The sequence below is a fragment of the Gopherus flavomarginatus genome, chromosome 1 (assembly GCF_025201925.1).
Source record: "Gopherus flavomarginatus isolate rGopFla2 chromosome 1, rGopFla2.mat.asm, whole genome shotgun sequence".
Taxonomy (NCBI): domain Eukaryota; kingdom Metazoa; phylum Chordata; order Testudines; family Testudinidae; genus Gopherus; species Gopherus flavomarginatus.
In genome coordinates, this window is record NC_066617.1 from 228,496,094 (window position 1) to 228,512,601 (window position 16,508).

The 16,508-nt window shown below is 41.3% G+C and overlaps 1 protein-coding gene across 3 annotated transcripts in view; it reads left to right on the forward strand.

The window, feature by feature from the left end:
- MAP3K15 (mitogen-activated protein kinase kinase kinase 15) overlaps positions 1-16,508 on the forward strand; it is a 183,336-nt gene that overhangs the window by 110,241 nt on the left and 56,587 nt on the right. For all 3 annotated transcript variants that reach the window (XM_050936487.1, XM_050936486.1, XM_050936485.1), the window contains 4 exons: positions 2,551-2,646; positions 6,118-6,205; positions 11,762-11,895; positions 12,865-12,992. In XM_050936487.1, the coding sequence (XP_050792444.1) occupies positions 2,551-2,646; positions 6,118-6,205; positions 11,762-11,895; positions 12,865-12,992 (446 nt within the window). The remainder of the gene's footprint in view (positions 1-2,550; positions 2,647-6,117; positions 6,206-11,761; positions 11,896-12,864; positions 12,993-16,508) is intronic.

Here is a 16,508-nt window from a genome sequence, read left to right on the forward strand (position 1 = left end):
GCCTTGCTGGGAGTCTTCACAGAGTTGTTGGCCCCTTGCTGTAAGGGTCTGCTGGTCCCTAAGCAACCGCTGCGTCCACATTGCCACCAGACAGCTCTGTCAGAGGAGCAGTTGACAGGCTGTGAACGTAGCGGGCCCAACAGTACTGGATATGCTGCCCACAAAGGATCTGATTGGCAGTGCTCCCAGAGTCCCTGATTGGTCCAGATGCACTACTTAAGCTTGGAGGGAGCACCAGGAACAGGAAGTTGACTATGCAAATAGGCGAATCCTCAGCTAGCTTCTATCACAGGCCTTGCTCTTAGTTACTGCTCTGATCCCTGCCTTTAGTTCCTGGCTTCTGACTCTGTCTCTGACCCTCAGCCTTGACTCCTGACTTCCAACCCCGGCTCTAATCCTCTGTGCTGGTTCCGGTCTTCCAGTTACAGCTCTTACCCTTGGTTCTGTTCCTGACTCTTGACCCCAGCTCTGCCCACTAGGCCTGGTCACCCAGGCCTCAACTGTAGCACTTGCACTCAAATCCTGCCTACCTGACCTTCAGTACTGCAGAACCACCACTAGTCCTTCTGCACCTGTGCAGCTGAGATGGGCACAGCTAGGATTTTCCCTTTGTTGCACTAGAGAAATGTTAGGTTATTTTCAGTCCCAACAAGTTTCCAAGACCAATGAAATGATTGTTGTTGCTGGTGTGCACCATTACCAGATAAGGAGTCCTTTAGCATCTAATTTTCTAAAACACACATTACTTACTTTACAATGGGCTTAGTTTTTGTTATTAATCATTGCTTAGCATGGTAACTAGTTAAACAATGACAATTCATTTGCTTTGGCTCCTTTCTTAATCATTTCTGCGGACTCTAAAACCCTTGGAAGTAGAGTTTTATGTGATTGAATTAGGTTTGATTTCTTTTAACGTTTGTATTTGTTGATTTTGAGTTATTTTGACCTCTTCATGCTTTTGAAACTCTCACCAGTTATTTAATGTAGAATAGTACTTGTAATCTTAATTCACACTTTTGTCAAATGTAATTGTTCTTTATGGTAGCCAGTTAATCTTAAATTCCTGAGGCATTCCTATATAGTTTGTTATATTTAGTAAACTGAAAATCATATGCATGGATATTGACTTGTTTCACCTGTGTATAACCTTTGAAAATTCACATTGTTTTTTATGGTAGTTTAGTCAGAGAGATTAATCTGCCTCATACATTTCTACACTGGAGATTGCTTCATCAAAGCCCAGTGATGCAGTGACATTTGAAATGGAGAGTTTTGTTGTGTGTTTTGTAAAGTAATAGAGCTGGCTGCAAAAAATGAAGGTTTACTCCCATGTTACATTTCCAGAGTGGAATTATTACTAAATATAACTTTTTTTAAAATTATACAAAATGTTTTCTTTGTTTTGGCAGAATTCTTTCTATGTATTTTAGAATGTTGGCACTGTTGTGTTACCCTTAAATGTTATAGCAACCCAAAATATTGAGCATTCAATTAATTCATGTTCTCAAATGAACAATGCCTTTACAAAACAAGGCACCTCATACAGATGAGTGAAGTGCTAATAAAAAATTATTGAATGGGGGAAAAATAGCATTTAGAGTGAATTTTGCATTGGATCATAAGGACCATGGAAATTTCTAAATGCAGCTTAACTGCAGAGGTTCTCTTACAAAGTGGACACATAAAAGATCTCTTCAAACTCTACACTTAGTTGAACAGGGCTTCATGACAGTTCTGTGCAGTCTAGTTGCAGGAGTTTGCAGTTATGCAGATCCTATGACTATGAACTCCTGTATGGGGGATGGAAAATGTTTAGCAATTCAGAAGCTATTCCAATCCAAAAGCTAGTAGCAGCTATGAAGGGACGGTAGGACTTCTGTGTGCATTGTGCATGGACTGAAGGTGGATTCCATTTCTCCCAGTTCCTGCAAAGTTCTTCAGCACGTAGCCCATTTATTTGGGTTCTGTACAGGGGTGATCAAAGAGAGGCACTTTTTCAACAAAGGGCCTGGACTCAATGGCAGATGTGGTTGCACATTAATCTGGTCTTTAAAGGGTTCTAAGAAGCTTACACACTAATGTACGTTGCTATTATTTCCTTTTTAAGGTTTATTGCAAAAGTAACCGAAGTATAAACTAAATTTGTTAACGTAAACAAAGACAGCCCTGGAATCCAAAGAGATGTTAAATCAGTTCAGTTTCCACACAAGGGCAGTCAGATACTAGGAAATCATATGAGTCTACTAAGAAAGGTTAAAAAAACCAAAAAACATCTGGGATGAGGTTTGTCCCTGTCAAAGTCAACATTAGTTTTGCCATTGACTTAAATGTGGCCAGGATTTCACCCTCAATAATAGGTGACACAAAAGATATTTTATATGTAAGGAGAACAATTACAGCTATTCTTGCATTTGTGAGAGAATTAACTGTGTTCTTGAGAAAATAAAAGTTGTCTGAAATTGAATAATTCCTAAGATATTACTGCTTCCTCCTCCATGCTGTCTAATATGAACATATAGAGTAAAACTTTTTTTGATGGAAATTTTACAGCATATCCAAGTTTGACGAACGATGTTGTTTTCTTTATGTCCATGACAACTCTGATGACTTTCAAATCTACTTTTCCACAGAGGACCAGTGTAGTAGGTGAGCTGATTTTACCACTAATAAAACTTCTCTGGTATGTGACTGGCAAAGGTGTTGGAGCCTTCCCAAAAGTGGGAGAACTGGGGGCCCCTGCCCCTCCCCTGGCCAAGCCAGAAGCTGGAGCAGGGCCGGGGGGCCTACCGTCCCCCTCGCCTGGGTTGGAGTGTAGCTGAAATCATCCCCCTGCCCGTGTCACCATTACCCAGGCCTCCCACCTAGGGCAGGTGGAGGGACCCAGGCACCCCTGACCCAGCTCCAGCCAGGGGGCAGGGCCATGGAGCTGCAGCCTGGCCATGATAAGAACTGTACAGGAAGCTGTGGAGAGCTGCAGTGGGCCCCTCCACCTGCCATGGTATGGGAGGCCCACGAAGAGAAGCCCCCGGCCCATGTCTTCCCCACTCCCCAGCGAGACCTGGGTCGGGAAGCGCCATGCAGGCAGCTGTGGTGAGCTGGCGTGAAGTCGCGGACCCTCCACCTGCTCTGGGCTGGGCAAGGAGCCCTGGGGCAGGGACATGGGACCGGGGGGCTGCTTTAGGCTACCCCGCACCATGGGCAGGTGGAGGGTCTGCGCAGTCCCCACAACTGTCCAGGCTCCCCAGCCGGGCTTCACGCTGGCCTGGCCATGGAGTTGGGGCTTGGGGAGAAGAGGAGGGGAAGGGAACAGGGTCTACCCTGGTGAAAAGTGGACCAGTCCAGACGTGTCCACTTTCTAAAACTGGGAGGGCCATGGCCTCCCTGATCTCGCTTCCTGCTCCCCTGCCTCATCACTGGTGACTGGTATATAGCACTTAGTGCAAGACAAACACAGACAGTTTTTCAGATAAATAAAAGTTCATTTGTGGATTTATCATCTTGAAACTTTTTTTCTTATTAAGAAACTATGGGCTGAATTCAAAGATGATATATAAGATGATATGAGCTAGATCCCATTACACTCAGACTGTCCCTACACCTACGTTTGCAATATTTAAGGGAGTCTCTGTTGGTACAACTTGCATGTAAACAAGCTTGAACCAGGGCCGCCCAGAGGATACAGGGGGCCTGGGGCAGGGCCAGGTCTTCAGCGACAATTCAGCGGAGGGTCCTTCTCGGAGGGAAGGACCCGCCGCCGAATTGCCACTGAAGAATGAAGTGGCGGCGGTAGAGCAGCCTAAGTGCCACTGATCACGGCTTTTTTTTTTTCCTCGCTGCTTGTGGCGCTTGTACTCACCGGGTGGCGCTCTAAGGCTTCTGCAGCAGTTCAGCGGTGGGTCCTTCAGTCTCTTGAGTCTTCTGCTGCGCCTAAGACCCGGAGCGAGGGAAGGGCCGGCCGCCGAAGTGCCACCGAAAACCCGGAGGGGCTTGTGGGGCCCGGGGCAAATTGCCCCACTTGCTCCCCCCTCCTCCCTTGCAGCCCTGGCTTGAACTAAGGTATAAGTTAAAGTAGCCCCCATCCTACTTTAACCTACACTTTCTTCTAGCTCGTTGGCATGTAAATTACACTTACCTGGACCTCCTTATACCCTGCAAAGTGGTGGTAAGTAGGTTTAAGGAAGTGTAATGGAGAGTCTAACTTACTACCTCGCATGTAACCCTTGTGAAGTTTGCCATGGGTGCCTGAATATTCTCTTCAGATAGAGATATCAAATCTAGATAATAAGCACAGTTGTTGAAATTCAGGTGGAAGACGTATTAGGAGAGTATTTGGTCTATAACTCTCATGGGATTTGAATTTGACTGGTGACATCAGTGGAGTTTTTATCAGCAGTGAATTCAGCTCTGTTTGTCTTAATATGTCTAATTTTTTTTCTCTTTTGGGTGGTGATCTGTGTTTAGTGTTTATATAAAATGGGGGACACGCAACACTACGTTAAACATTATTAAGGTTGTAAAGTCAAGCTCTCAAAGGTTAGCAAATGCCAGAATTAGGGTTGTTTGTGTAACCTTAAATCTGGCCCATTGTGTGTATGCATTGTAATACAGTCTTTAATTACGTGGTCGTGTGATATTTTTTCCACAGGACCCCTGGCTCTCTCAGTGCAGAGGCTGCATCTGCTCTGGGGTGGATGAGTGTGTGTAGTGAAGTAGGTGCATAGGACCCCTGCCTTATTTGTTTGCAGGAGTTGGAACGTGTGTAGTGAACAAGGCAGGGGATTGTTAGAAGAGAAGGTCAATGGGATCTGTGTTTTGAACATATAAAGTGTTATGCGATGCTAAGTACAGTACTCTCAAAAATTGGGTCCAAATTAGGCACCCAAAATTAGTGCAAAATTTTGACCTTAATCTCTCTCTGCCTTTAATTACATAAAAGCTGTACTGGGTCAGATCAACCATCCATCTAGCCCAGGATCCTGTCTTATGACAGTGGCTATTTCCAGATGCTTCAGAGGGAATGCACAGAATAGGGTAATTATATAGTGATCCATCCAGTCCCAGCATCTGGCAGTCAGAGACCTAGGGACACTCAGAGCATGGAGTTGCATCTCTGACCATCTTGGCTAATGGCCATTAATAGACCTATCCTCCATAAACTTATTTTAACCCAATTCCACTTTTGGTCTTCACAACTGGCAGTGAGTTCCACAGATTGACTGTGTGTTGTGTGAAGAAGTACTTCCTATTGTTTGTTTGTTGCTTCCCTGGCAGTACCCTCTCACCATAGAGATATTGTGAAGATAAATTACTAAATGGTTGTATAGCACTCAAGCACTAAAGTAACGAATGCCATAGAAAAAACATGCAGAAATTAGCATTTCTTGTTTTAAAGCAGAGTTTGAATAGTTTGCAGTAAATAAGGCATGGGCCACACGTGGAACAATGAAGCTAAAACAAAACACTGCAAAATGCTAATTCAGTGAGCTCCATTCATTCTGTGTTCTTAGGGAGGCAGGAGTCCTGTGCAGAAAATAGTATGGGATCATTTAATTAAGGACTGCATCGTAATGCATACACATAAGGCAGCCAAATTAAAGTTGTACCAGGCCACAACGCTATTCACTCAGTTTTGGCCATGCCCCCTGCCTGAGTTTCATAGGCTGCTCAGCACTTTCTAAAAGTCAGCCCTTACCAAGCTGTCTCAGATTGTGCACCCAAAAATCGAGGCACTAAATATCTCTAGCAACTTTTAAGTATCTTGCTTTTCATGTTTCTGTAATTGCATTTATAAAGACTAGGCCACACTAAGGCCAGTTTACAGATTTATCTAACCAAAACATTGTAGTTAAAAGAATTACAATAAAAAACCCCAAACAAATCCTTAGGTACACTGCAGCGGATTAAACCACTTTTTAGATAAGTAGGCTTTTATTTTTCAATGTATGTTTCATATCTTTCCTCAGATAAACTACAGTAAATGTAAAGATGGAAAGTTAATGAAGGAACCCTATTACAGTTTGTTAGTAAAATTATTGCTTTGCACTTGGCTTACAAAGTTTTAGCTAATCTTTTACAGCGAGGGCATTCTCTTTGCTGATTGATACTTACTGCTTGCAGATTCTGTGGCTTGGTTAAAGAGATTTTGACTGATGCTGTGGGTAGTGCTTTGGAATTAGAAGGAGAGATTGATGGGGACACACTGGAAGTAAGTCATGTTTATGGGTAAAATAGCTGCAAACCCTAAACCATTTTTCATTTTCCATTTTTCCTCTCTCATATGAATTTGTCTGAGAAACAAGGATAAGGAAATAATATTTAAATCCTTCAAAATATATAGAAAATTGCAATACTCCTGTAACTCTTTATATAAAACAGTTAACTTTCTTGTGGGGGAAAAATACAGTCTTGTATATAACATAGTGAGCCAGCTACTACAGTGGCTGGGGTCATATAAGTACATGAGAATGTGAGCAGGGGCGGCTCCAGGCCACAGCATGCCATGCACGTGCTTGGGGCAGCATGCCGCGGGGGCCGCTGTGCCGGTCGCCAGGAAGGCGGCAGGCAGGGTGCCTTCGGCGGCATGCCTGCAGAGGGTCTGCTGGTCCTTCGGTGCTACCCTTCGGTGGACCCTCCGCAGGCATGCCTGCAGGAGGTGCACCGGAGCCGCGGGACCGGTGACCGGCAGAGCGCCCCCCATGGCATGGTACCTTGCTTGGGGCGGCAAAATGTCTAGAGCTGCCCCAGAATGTGAGTTATTGATCTAGAAAATTATTGCACATGTGATGGATAGTTGAGAATCACCTGATCCTGGGTGGAGCTGGTTAGATAATGACAGCAGGTATTGCTTACTTCCCAAGAAAACCTATTTAGAAATTGCCATTTAGTTTTTCTAACCAGATCCATGATGTTGCCATCTCTTTGGATAAATTAAATTGATAGGCTATTTTGGTGGTGATTGAATACCAGACTCTTGGTAATGTGAACACTGGTCTTTTCAACCAGAAAGTTTAGAATTGTCAGTTTTGAGGGTGTACACTGCATTCAGTTGTTTTATTGCAATTGGGAAAGCATCACTAAAAGATTGATGTCATTTTTTATCTCTGGGCAAGTAAAAGTAAATCGAACTGCTGTTTTTAAAAAATACTTACTCTTTGTAGTTCACCTGAACCTAAGTTCTTTCTGCCCCTGTTTATTCCATCAAAAGCCATTGCCAAATGGGCACTTCCCAGGAGCAATTTACTTACCTTTAGGATGTGACTAGGTCTTCATGATAATGAATCTCTTGTAGAAGTTGAGACTTCAACCAGGAATTGAGGGAGGGAAGAGTTGTTCAAGATTGGGTACTAGCTGAAAGACGAGGTTCCCCAACCAAGTCTGAGAGTTCTGGCCACAGAATTCTCTCATCCTGCCAATGTAAAGGGCATCGGTTGAGAGAGTCTGTTAAGGCTCAGCTAAATAGTTCACATCTGTGGCCTCAGCATTTGCTGAAGAGAAAACAGAATCCAGGAAGCAATATTTTGCTTGGTCAGAGATATAGTTATATCTGGGGCAGTGGGTTTTACATTGCATATTTGTGTGCTTAGCCAACAGCAGGAACACTTCCTAACAATACAGTGTATGTGGTTGAGGAATAGTCTCTCAAAGGAAGTAAGTTCACCATAGCTTGAGCTTTTAAAAAACTGAACTGAGCTAAATGCTTGAGGCTACATTGTAGGGAATAATCATGCATTGATAGGTTCCATTTGTAAAAATGCTGGCCTAATGATTGATATATAATCTTTAAATTGCATGATTCTATAAGCAACCTGCATTTTTTTCACATATATTAAATTAAATTTACTCTATTATGCAACAAGGGGCAAAGTTGAAATCAGAGTGTGGAAGGGAAAGGCAGAACTCTATCCATACAAGACAACTATTTGGTTTGAAAGCCCCTAAGCAGATTTGTCTATATGGGAGAAAGGTTTTTGTGGGTTGGGGGGTTCGTTTTTTTTTTTTTTTTTCACCGTTATAACTTGCACATTGGAACTTTGGTTGATTTGATATTGCAGTCCCTAAAAAGAGAAAAAAGAAAAAAAAAGAAAAACAGTAGTTTTAGCCGGAAACAACTGGTTCATAAATGAGATCAGACATGTTATATCACTCCACAGTTGCAGGTTATGGAGTCTTTTCACTTAAAGAGGGACTATCATGCTGTCTGGAGTGGCTCATGACCATGAGTGCCAACCTCAGGGCAGAAACCCCAAACTGGTTGTATGTTCTATAATTAGATTTCACCAACCCAGTAACAAATGTGAATTCCCAAAGCGCTATAACAGATTTACCATGTAGTTGAATTTAGGGATAGCTGGTTGCTATACACCAAAGATTGCAAAATATTCAGGTTGCTTCCAGTCCCAAAAGACCAGTCACTTACCCAGGTCAATTTCTACCTTAGATCTGTCACCAAAGACAATGCTTGTAGCCAATTCAGTAATTAACTTACTAAAGATCTTTTAACTAGGAAAAAAAAGTGAGAGTGTTATTACAAGGTTAAAGCAGGCTAACGTATACACCTGGGGTAGGCAACCTATGGCACGTGTGCCAAAGGTGGCATGCGAGCTGATTTTCAGTGGCACTCACACTGCCCGGGTCCTGGCCACAGATCTGGAGGATTCTGCATTTTAATTTAATTTTAAATGAAACTTCTTAAACATTTAAAAAACCTTATTTACTTTACATCCAACAATAATTTAGTTATATATTATAGACTTATAGAAAGAGACCTTCTAAAAACATTAAAATATATTACTGGCACGCGAAACCTTAAATTAGAATGAATAAATGAAGACTTGGCACACCACTTCTGAAAGGTTGCCGACCCCTGGTATACACAAATGAGGTAGTTTATAGTTTTAAAAGGTGACAGAGTTGTAGTAATATGTCAGCTCTGAATGTTATTTAGGGCTAACCCAGGTTGACTCTGGGGATCTCTGCTTTTGTTTCATAGCTCCAGTCCTGTGAGAGTCCAAACAACAAAAAGGAGATGAAAAATTTTCTTGTCAGTTATTTTTATTTTCTTCTTCCCAAATTCAAGCTGATGGGATGAGCCCTTTTGCACTTAGCCTCTTCATGGATATGAAAGGGCAGTTAACAAAATCTTTGTATTGTGATGTCCCACAATGGCCCATTTAGTTTTGACAGGCCTTCTTGATGGTTGGGAGAGGATCCCTCCTGATTGAGTTCACAGTTTCAGAGCAACCATTTTCACCGTCATAAATCAAAAACTTAAATATTATCATATAGCATGTGATAAAGATATAGTAAGTGAGACTAATGCATGCAGCAACCTATAAGCATATCATAGAGTCTAAACACTAAATACGTTAGAAGTCTCATACCCATCTGAACTGTACTAACACACAGGTTAAACAGACTGGTTTCCAACAATGAATTTGTCAGGGCTTAGCTGACGCCTTAAACCTTGGCAAGGGCTCACACCCAGTCTGCCAATGTCGCAGTGACAACATGAAAAATGCTAGGTGACACGTTCTTGATGGACTTGACGGGAAAGCCTCACCTGGAAACCATACATGGTATTAAGGGGGAAAGAAACTTTGGAAGGAAAAAGAAAACCTGTGACCTTTCAGTTCTCAGTCAAAACTCTTCTGATTAAGAGTGTCATCTGGGTAAAGGGCTACATGATAGAGACAATGGTAGCATTTGAAAATGATTGTAACTTGGAGTAAAAGCTGCTGTTAACAAGGATTTAGATTTAGAACTAGAGCCAATTTGGGGATTCTTTGAACCAAATGGGATTTACTTATATTACCTTTTGTGCACATCTGGACATTAATACTGAGGAAGTTTCTATCACTGGAAAAGTTGTTACTGAATCCCAAATAGGAAATCCCCTAGGCCTGGGAACTCCAGACTGTGTGCCTTGACCAGGGTCTTAGGAGGAACACCTACTTGTTCATAACTGCAGTTGAATCACTCACCAAGGAGGCTCAGTAGTTGATCATGTGCACAGATTTTCTGCAGTGGCAAACTGGTATGGATTTATTGTCCACCTAAAGAAAACAGAATGGAAACCTACTAAATTGCATCAGGTACACAGTCTACTAAACCTACTGTCAAGCACTGAATTACACATCTCAACAGACTTCACATATCCTGGGAAGCATGCTAGGGAACATGCACTCTTTCTCTAGGCTGAGAAGAATTACCTTAGGACTCATCTGTTGCAGAGCTGCACCCTGACTTCAAACTCTGTCATGCAGCTGTATCATGCCATAACTGTGAAACCTGGGTGTGCTACTGCCAAAGAACTTGACAAGTTTTACGTGTGACACTTTGGTCAATTGTGCATGTCGCATAACAGGATAATGTTGGAACTTTGAAGAGCTAAAACATGGAAAATGAAACTATATTAAGGCTACGTTAATCCAAGTATAGACCCACTGAGTAGGTGTTAGGGTTAAACAACAACAGAACTCCTTAGCATGTTCTGTACAGTGATACAAAGATGGGGATCATTTTGTAAATGAACAGAGAATTTTGAAGGCATATTGAAACAGCAGCAACTTAACTCAGGATATGCTCAAAGAAGACAGATCTCGAGGATGCATTCAGTTCCACTGCATGACATGGACATATTTGACATTGCAGAAAAAATGGTATCATGAGAGAAGTGTCTATTAATTACAGCAGTAAAAAAAATTAAAAATGATGTTACCCGGGTAGGGAATTCATATAGACACAGCATGTGAAGCCAGAAGTCTCGCAGATTGGGCATAAACAGCAATTTGGATTTGGGAAGGAACAAGGGGAAGTCTACATGCTCCAGTCATTCATCCTGGAAATTGTAAAGCTACACACCTCTTTAAAAAAAAAATCTGTTTTCTGTTTGTGTACAGGGTTTCAAAATGTCCTACGCTAATTCCTCACTCTCAGATTTGTATATGAATCAAGACTGCACTGTTTAACCCATCTCTCATAATAGAGGTTCATTTAGTGCCTGTGAATTTGCTTCATACATCAATAGGCCTTTTGTCTGCAGAGATCTTTGCAACACGAGTTCTCTACAATGAGGTCACAGTAGTAGACCAGATCCTCAGATGGTGTAAACCAGTGTAGCACCATTGAAGTCGGCCACCTGCACCAATTTATACTAGCTGAGGATATAACCCAGTATGTTCCAACAGAAATGTATACAACTACTTAATTTCGTATTTTTAATTTCGTTTTAGAAGATCAGCTTTAGGGCTGTCAATTAATCTCAGGTAACTCAGGTGATTAATTCAAAACAAATGAACTTGATTAAAAAAATAATTGCAATTAATTGCATTTTAATTGCACTGTTAAAAAGAAATAATGGAAAACCAATTAAAATTTATTATAGATATTTTTGGATGTTTTTACATTTTCAAATATACTGATTTCAATTACAACACAGAATACAAAGTACAGTGCTCACTTTGTTATTGTCTTTGATTATAAATATTTGCACTGTTTGGGCCCAATCCTATATTCCATATTCAGGTAAAATTCCCTTTGAGTAAATCTATTTAGCAATTATGTATCTGGACTTTTGTTAGGGAAGGCCACATTTTATAAAGCAAAAAGTAAATAATTAATGACCAGTAAGTTTTTAAAAATTATGTATGTATGTATAGACCAATATATATTTCATCATTCTTACTAAAACTAATTTACAATCTGAAAGGTGGCTGCAGTTGTAACTATTTGTGTACCATTACGTATACTTTTCTGCTTTCAGTATGAATATGACTATGATGAGAATGGCGATAGAGTGATATTAGGGAAAGGTACTTATGGAATAGTTTATGCTGGAAGAGATCTTAGCAATCAAGTCCGAATAGCCATCAAGGAAATCCCTGAGAGAGACAGCAGGTGAGTCTTGGGCCTTGTCTACACTACAGGGGAAAGTCTATCTAAGCTATGCAATTTGAGTTACGTGAATAGCGTAACTCAAGTCAACGTAGCTTAGATCTACTTACCGCGGGGTCCTCACTACGTGATGTCGATGGGAGACGTTCTCCCGTCAATTTCTCTTACTTTTCTTGATTGGTGGAGTATAGGGATCAACAGGAGAGTGATCTGTGATCAATTTAGCAGGTCTTCACTAGACCCCCCAAATTGATTACCGATGCATTGATCACCACATGTCGATCCCCCGGTAAGTGTAGACAAGCCCTCAGTTTAGTAATAAACCTGCATCACCAATAAGAAATACAATTTGTTGCTAAGACTTTTGTCCTTCTAAAATGGATTTATGTATAATGGTTTATAGTATAATATTCCAATGCATGATCATTGAATTAATCTAAAAAAAATATGGCTTTAATCATCCTGTTTAGGGGCAACTTTAATGTCTTCCTTTTTTCCCAGTACTGCCAAACCACCAAAAATATTTGCTAACTTGATAAAATCCTTTGTGGGGATCAGGATTTTGTAATTGTTTGAATAAAGAGTCCGACATTATTTCCTGGAATATTTTAAATAAGAAACAGTTTGTTTTCCATGTAGCAATCCAATCATATTTTTATCCTTTTTTGAGAAAGGGTTTTAAACCATTTGAATATGTCAAACATAGAGCTGGAAAATGCTAGGAAGAGATGCATGTGCATCTCTATCTTTGTGGGAAGCTTTTCTTGCACTCCATTGCTTTATATTTTCTGAAAGGCCAGCCAGTCAAGCTGCATTTTGAGTTTAGTGACTAGAAGGTTTTTGGGGACTTGGATGAAACCACTAAACTCATTTTATTTGTAAACCAGGATTTAAAACTAGGTCTCCAAAGATGTTAGTCCAGTATATTTGCATAAATCTTCAACTGATCCTCAATTTACTACTTCTTGATAGGTATTCCCAGCCACTGCATGAAGAGATCGCGCTTCATAAATATCTAAAGCATCGGAACATTGTCCAGTACCTTGGTTCTGTCTCTGAAGATGGATACATTAAGATCTTTATGGAGCAGGTGCCAGGAGGTTTGTATCATTCTGGACTGGGATTTTCAAAGGCACCTAAGGGTATTAGGAGTCTAACTCCTGGGAACAGTCAATAGGAGTGAGGCACTTAAATGCTTTAGGAACTCCACTAATCCCAGAACTAATGCGTTGCTACACTGTAGGTGTCCTTCCTGTTGAGAAGTTAATTGCAAGTGGCATTTTTCTGTTTATAAGCAGATTCTCTGTATGTGAACAATAGATATGAAGTGGTACAGTCTCGAGATCCTGTGAAATCCCTTTCTATAATAATTCTTACACACACGCAAACTATGTTAAAATAATATTAGTAAGATTAAAAAGTAGAGGACTCAGATATTAAGAAAAGCTAGAAGTAAGGTTGTTTCCCCTTTGGCCCAAGCAGTTAGCCAGTATTTGGGGCATTGCTGTTAGGAGGAGGACTTGATGATAGGAGTCAGTTATTTCTTTAGTGCAATCCTAATGTACACTAATTCCAGTTTCCCTGAACAAAGAAGAGACAAATAACAGGAGGCAGTTTCCTTACTCATAATTTCAAAGTCCAGCTCCTCCACTTGATTCTGTGCCTCAGCAAGCTTTGTCTCTCTGCCACATCTCAGGATCTTGCTCCTGACTCTTCTCTCTGTCTTCTGGCTTTCTCCCTTTGGCTTTCTGCCTCTCATGCACACACTGTTCATCAAACAATAATCTAGCTCCTGTGTGTGCAGCCATGGAACCCCTCAGATCATATGGCTTAGCTTCTGATCAGATTTTGTCATGAGGCCTTGGGTGGTGGCTTCTGTTGTTTCCAGCTATTTCATTACATAAAGAGGCTCAGTTGCCCCTTTCATTTAGACTGAAAAAAGAGGGCTCACTGCATCCGCTGGTTTTAACTGTGTCTGGGGGTATTTTTTCTTCATAAGACCACCGCCTCACTCAGTGAACAGAACGGATGTTGTTCACTTAATGAACAACTGTTCAATATTTGTTATCTCCTCACTGCACATGATTGCTCTGAAGACAAAATTATTAATTTAATCATGGGCTTTTCTATGGCACTCATCACTATAGTATCTGAGTGCATCACAAATATTAATGAAGTTGTTTTCACAATGCCTCAGTAAGACAAGGGAGTATTATTATACCCATTTTACAGATGGGAACTTAATGGCGCAGAGAGATTAAAAGGTAAAAAATATAAACTAATGTTGGATACCCAATCTGAGACAGCTGGGACCTGATTTTTCAGAATACTTAGCATTAGTTAGCACTTCATATGTTCAAAGCACGGCTCCTATTGACATCAGTTGCTACTATGAGTGCTTGGCATTTATGTAAATCAGACCCTCAGCCATCAAGTAGGCCACCCAAAAATGAGGAAAACACAATTAATGACCACTCATGAAAAGTTTGGGTTAAATGTCTTGCCTAGCATCACATAAAGAACTCTGTGGCACAGGCAGGGATAGAATCCAGTTCTCCAGAGGATCATTCAACTGCCTTAACCACAAGACAATCCTTTCTCTTCCTGCAATTGCCTGCCTCATTTACTACACGCCTTCCAAATTCTGCAACAAATGAGACGGGGTCCTGTAGACTACAGCTTCTTTCACTACACAACCCTGATTCATCCCCAGAGTAGGTCCAGCCTGTGCACTGAATGAGACGGTTCCTGGAGGGAAAATATTATGTGGTCAGGTAATTAAAGACTGGATTATAATGCACGCACACAAGGGGACCAGCTTAATTCTGGCATTTCCTAACTTTTGTGTGCTTAATAATGCAGCTTTTTTTCCCCCTGCATGTATAATTGCCTAGGTTTTTAAAAATGTAAACTGAAGTTAAATCTGTGGCAACATATTGATACCCACATAGTTCATTAGCATGGCTCTAACTTTTAGAAGAGAGACTGAGGGAACTGGGCTTATTTAGTCTGCAGAAGAGAAGAGTGTGGGGGGGGGGGGAATTTGGTAGCAGCTTTCAACTATCTGAAGGGGGGTTCCAAAGAGGATGGATCTAGGCTGTTCTCAGTGATGGCAGGTGACAGAACAAAGAGTAATGGTCTCAAGTTGCTGTGGGGAAGGCCTAGGTTGGATATTAGGAAACACTATTTCACTAGGAGGGTGGTGAAGCACTGGAATGGGTTACCTAGGGAGGTGGTGGAATCTCCTTCCTTAGAGGTTTTTAAGGCCTGGCTTGACAAAGCCCTGGCTGGGATGATTTAGTTGGTGTTGGGCTAGATGACCTTCTGAGGTCTCTTCCAACCCTAATCTTCTATGATTTTGTGATCCAACACACAGTCCTCTGCTAATTGAGCTAACAGAGTAACTGAGAGCAGTAGTCGGTTGTCACGCTCTCTGTGGACCAGCACTAGGGGGTGAATGAGACACACACTTTGCCTGGATCCAGCATGACCCACAGCAGCTCAGAGATACAATTGCAGGGGAAGTCGTGTTCAATCCTGGGTGGGAACATGCCCTGTGCAAATGAAATGTTATGGGATTTTAACCACTAAATTCACCAAATTCTCTATTGAGCATGGTTGAATTGCAGTTTTTGTTTTCCAGAGGCTAATAAAGGCAGGTGTCAAATTTGGATTAGATTTTTTCAGACAGATGTCAAAAAGTACGGGCCTGACACAGAGGCCACCTCCTGCCAAATTTAAAATTCCTGTTCCAAATTGCCAGAAATTTTAAACATGGGTAAAACAAGATAATTTCCCTAAGCCCTATTCTCTGAAATGGCTGAACTATTTACTGAAATGTTTAAAAAAACATTCATCCTGAGGCAGGCACCCAGCATGGTATATTCGTCCCAAATAGTTAAAGTTTGGCAAAAGTTATAAGCAATTGAAAACACGGTCTTCTAATGGGAAGGGGAACAGGGGGGGCAAAATACCTAAATGATTTCAAGACTGAGCTTAATAAGCTTTTGGAGGGGCTGGTATGATGAGACTGCCTACAATGACATGTAGCTGATCTGCGACTTCTAGCAGCAGATTTCTCCAATGGCTGGTGATGGGACATTAGCTGGAGAGGGCTCTGCGTTACTTCAGAGAATTCTTTCCCAGGTGTCTGGCTAGGGGCTCTTAGGATCTAACTGGCTGCCATATTTGGGTCAGGAAGGAATTTTCCCTTGGGTCAGATTAGTAGAGACTTTTTTTTTTTTTTTTTGCCTTCCTCTGCATCATGAGATCACGTACAGATTTAAACAAATGTAAATGGTGAAGTCTCTGTAACTTGAAGTTTTTAACCATTATTTGAGGACTTCAGTAACTCAGCCAGAGGTTAGGGGTCTCTTACAGGAGTGGGTGGGTGAAGTTCTGTTGCCTGCAATGTGCAGGAGGTCAAACTAGATGATCACAATGGTACCTTCTGACTTCACAGTCTCTGAGTCTAAGTGACAGGTAACCTTTTTAATAGCTGGTGGGATTAGCCTCTTCACCCCATAATAATTCCCAGACAAAAGCTTTGTTTAAGTGGAAAGTATATATCAATAATTTGAGGGTAAAAATCCTTACTAGTAGTTCACCAAAGCTAT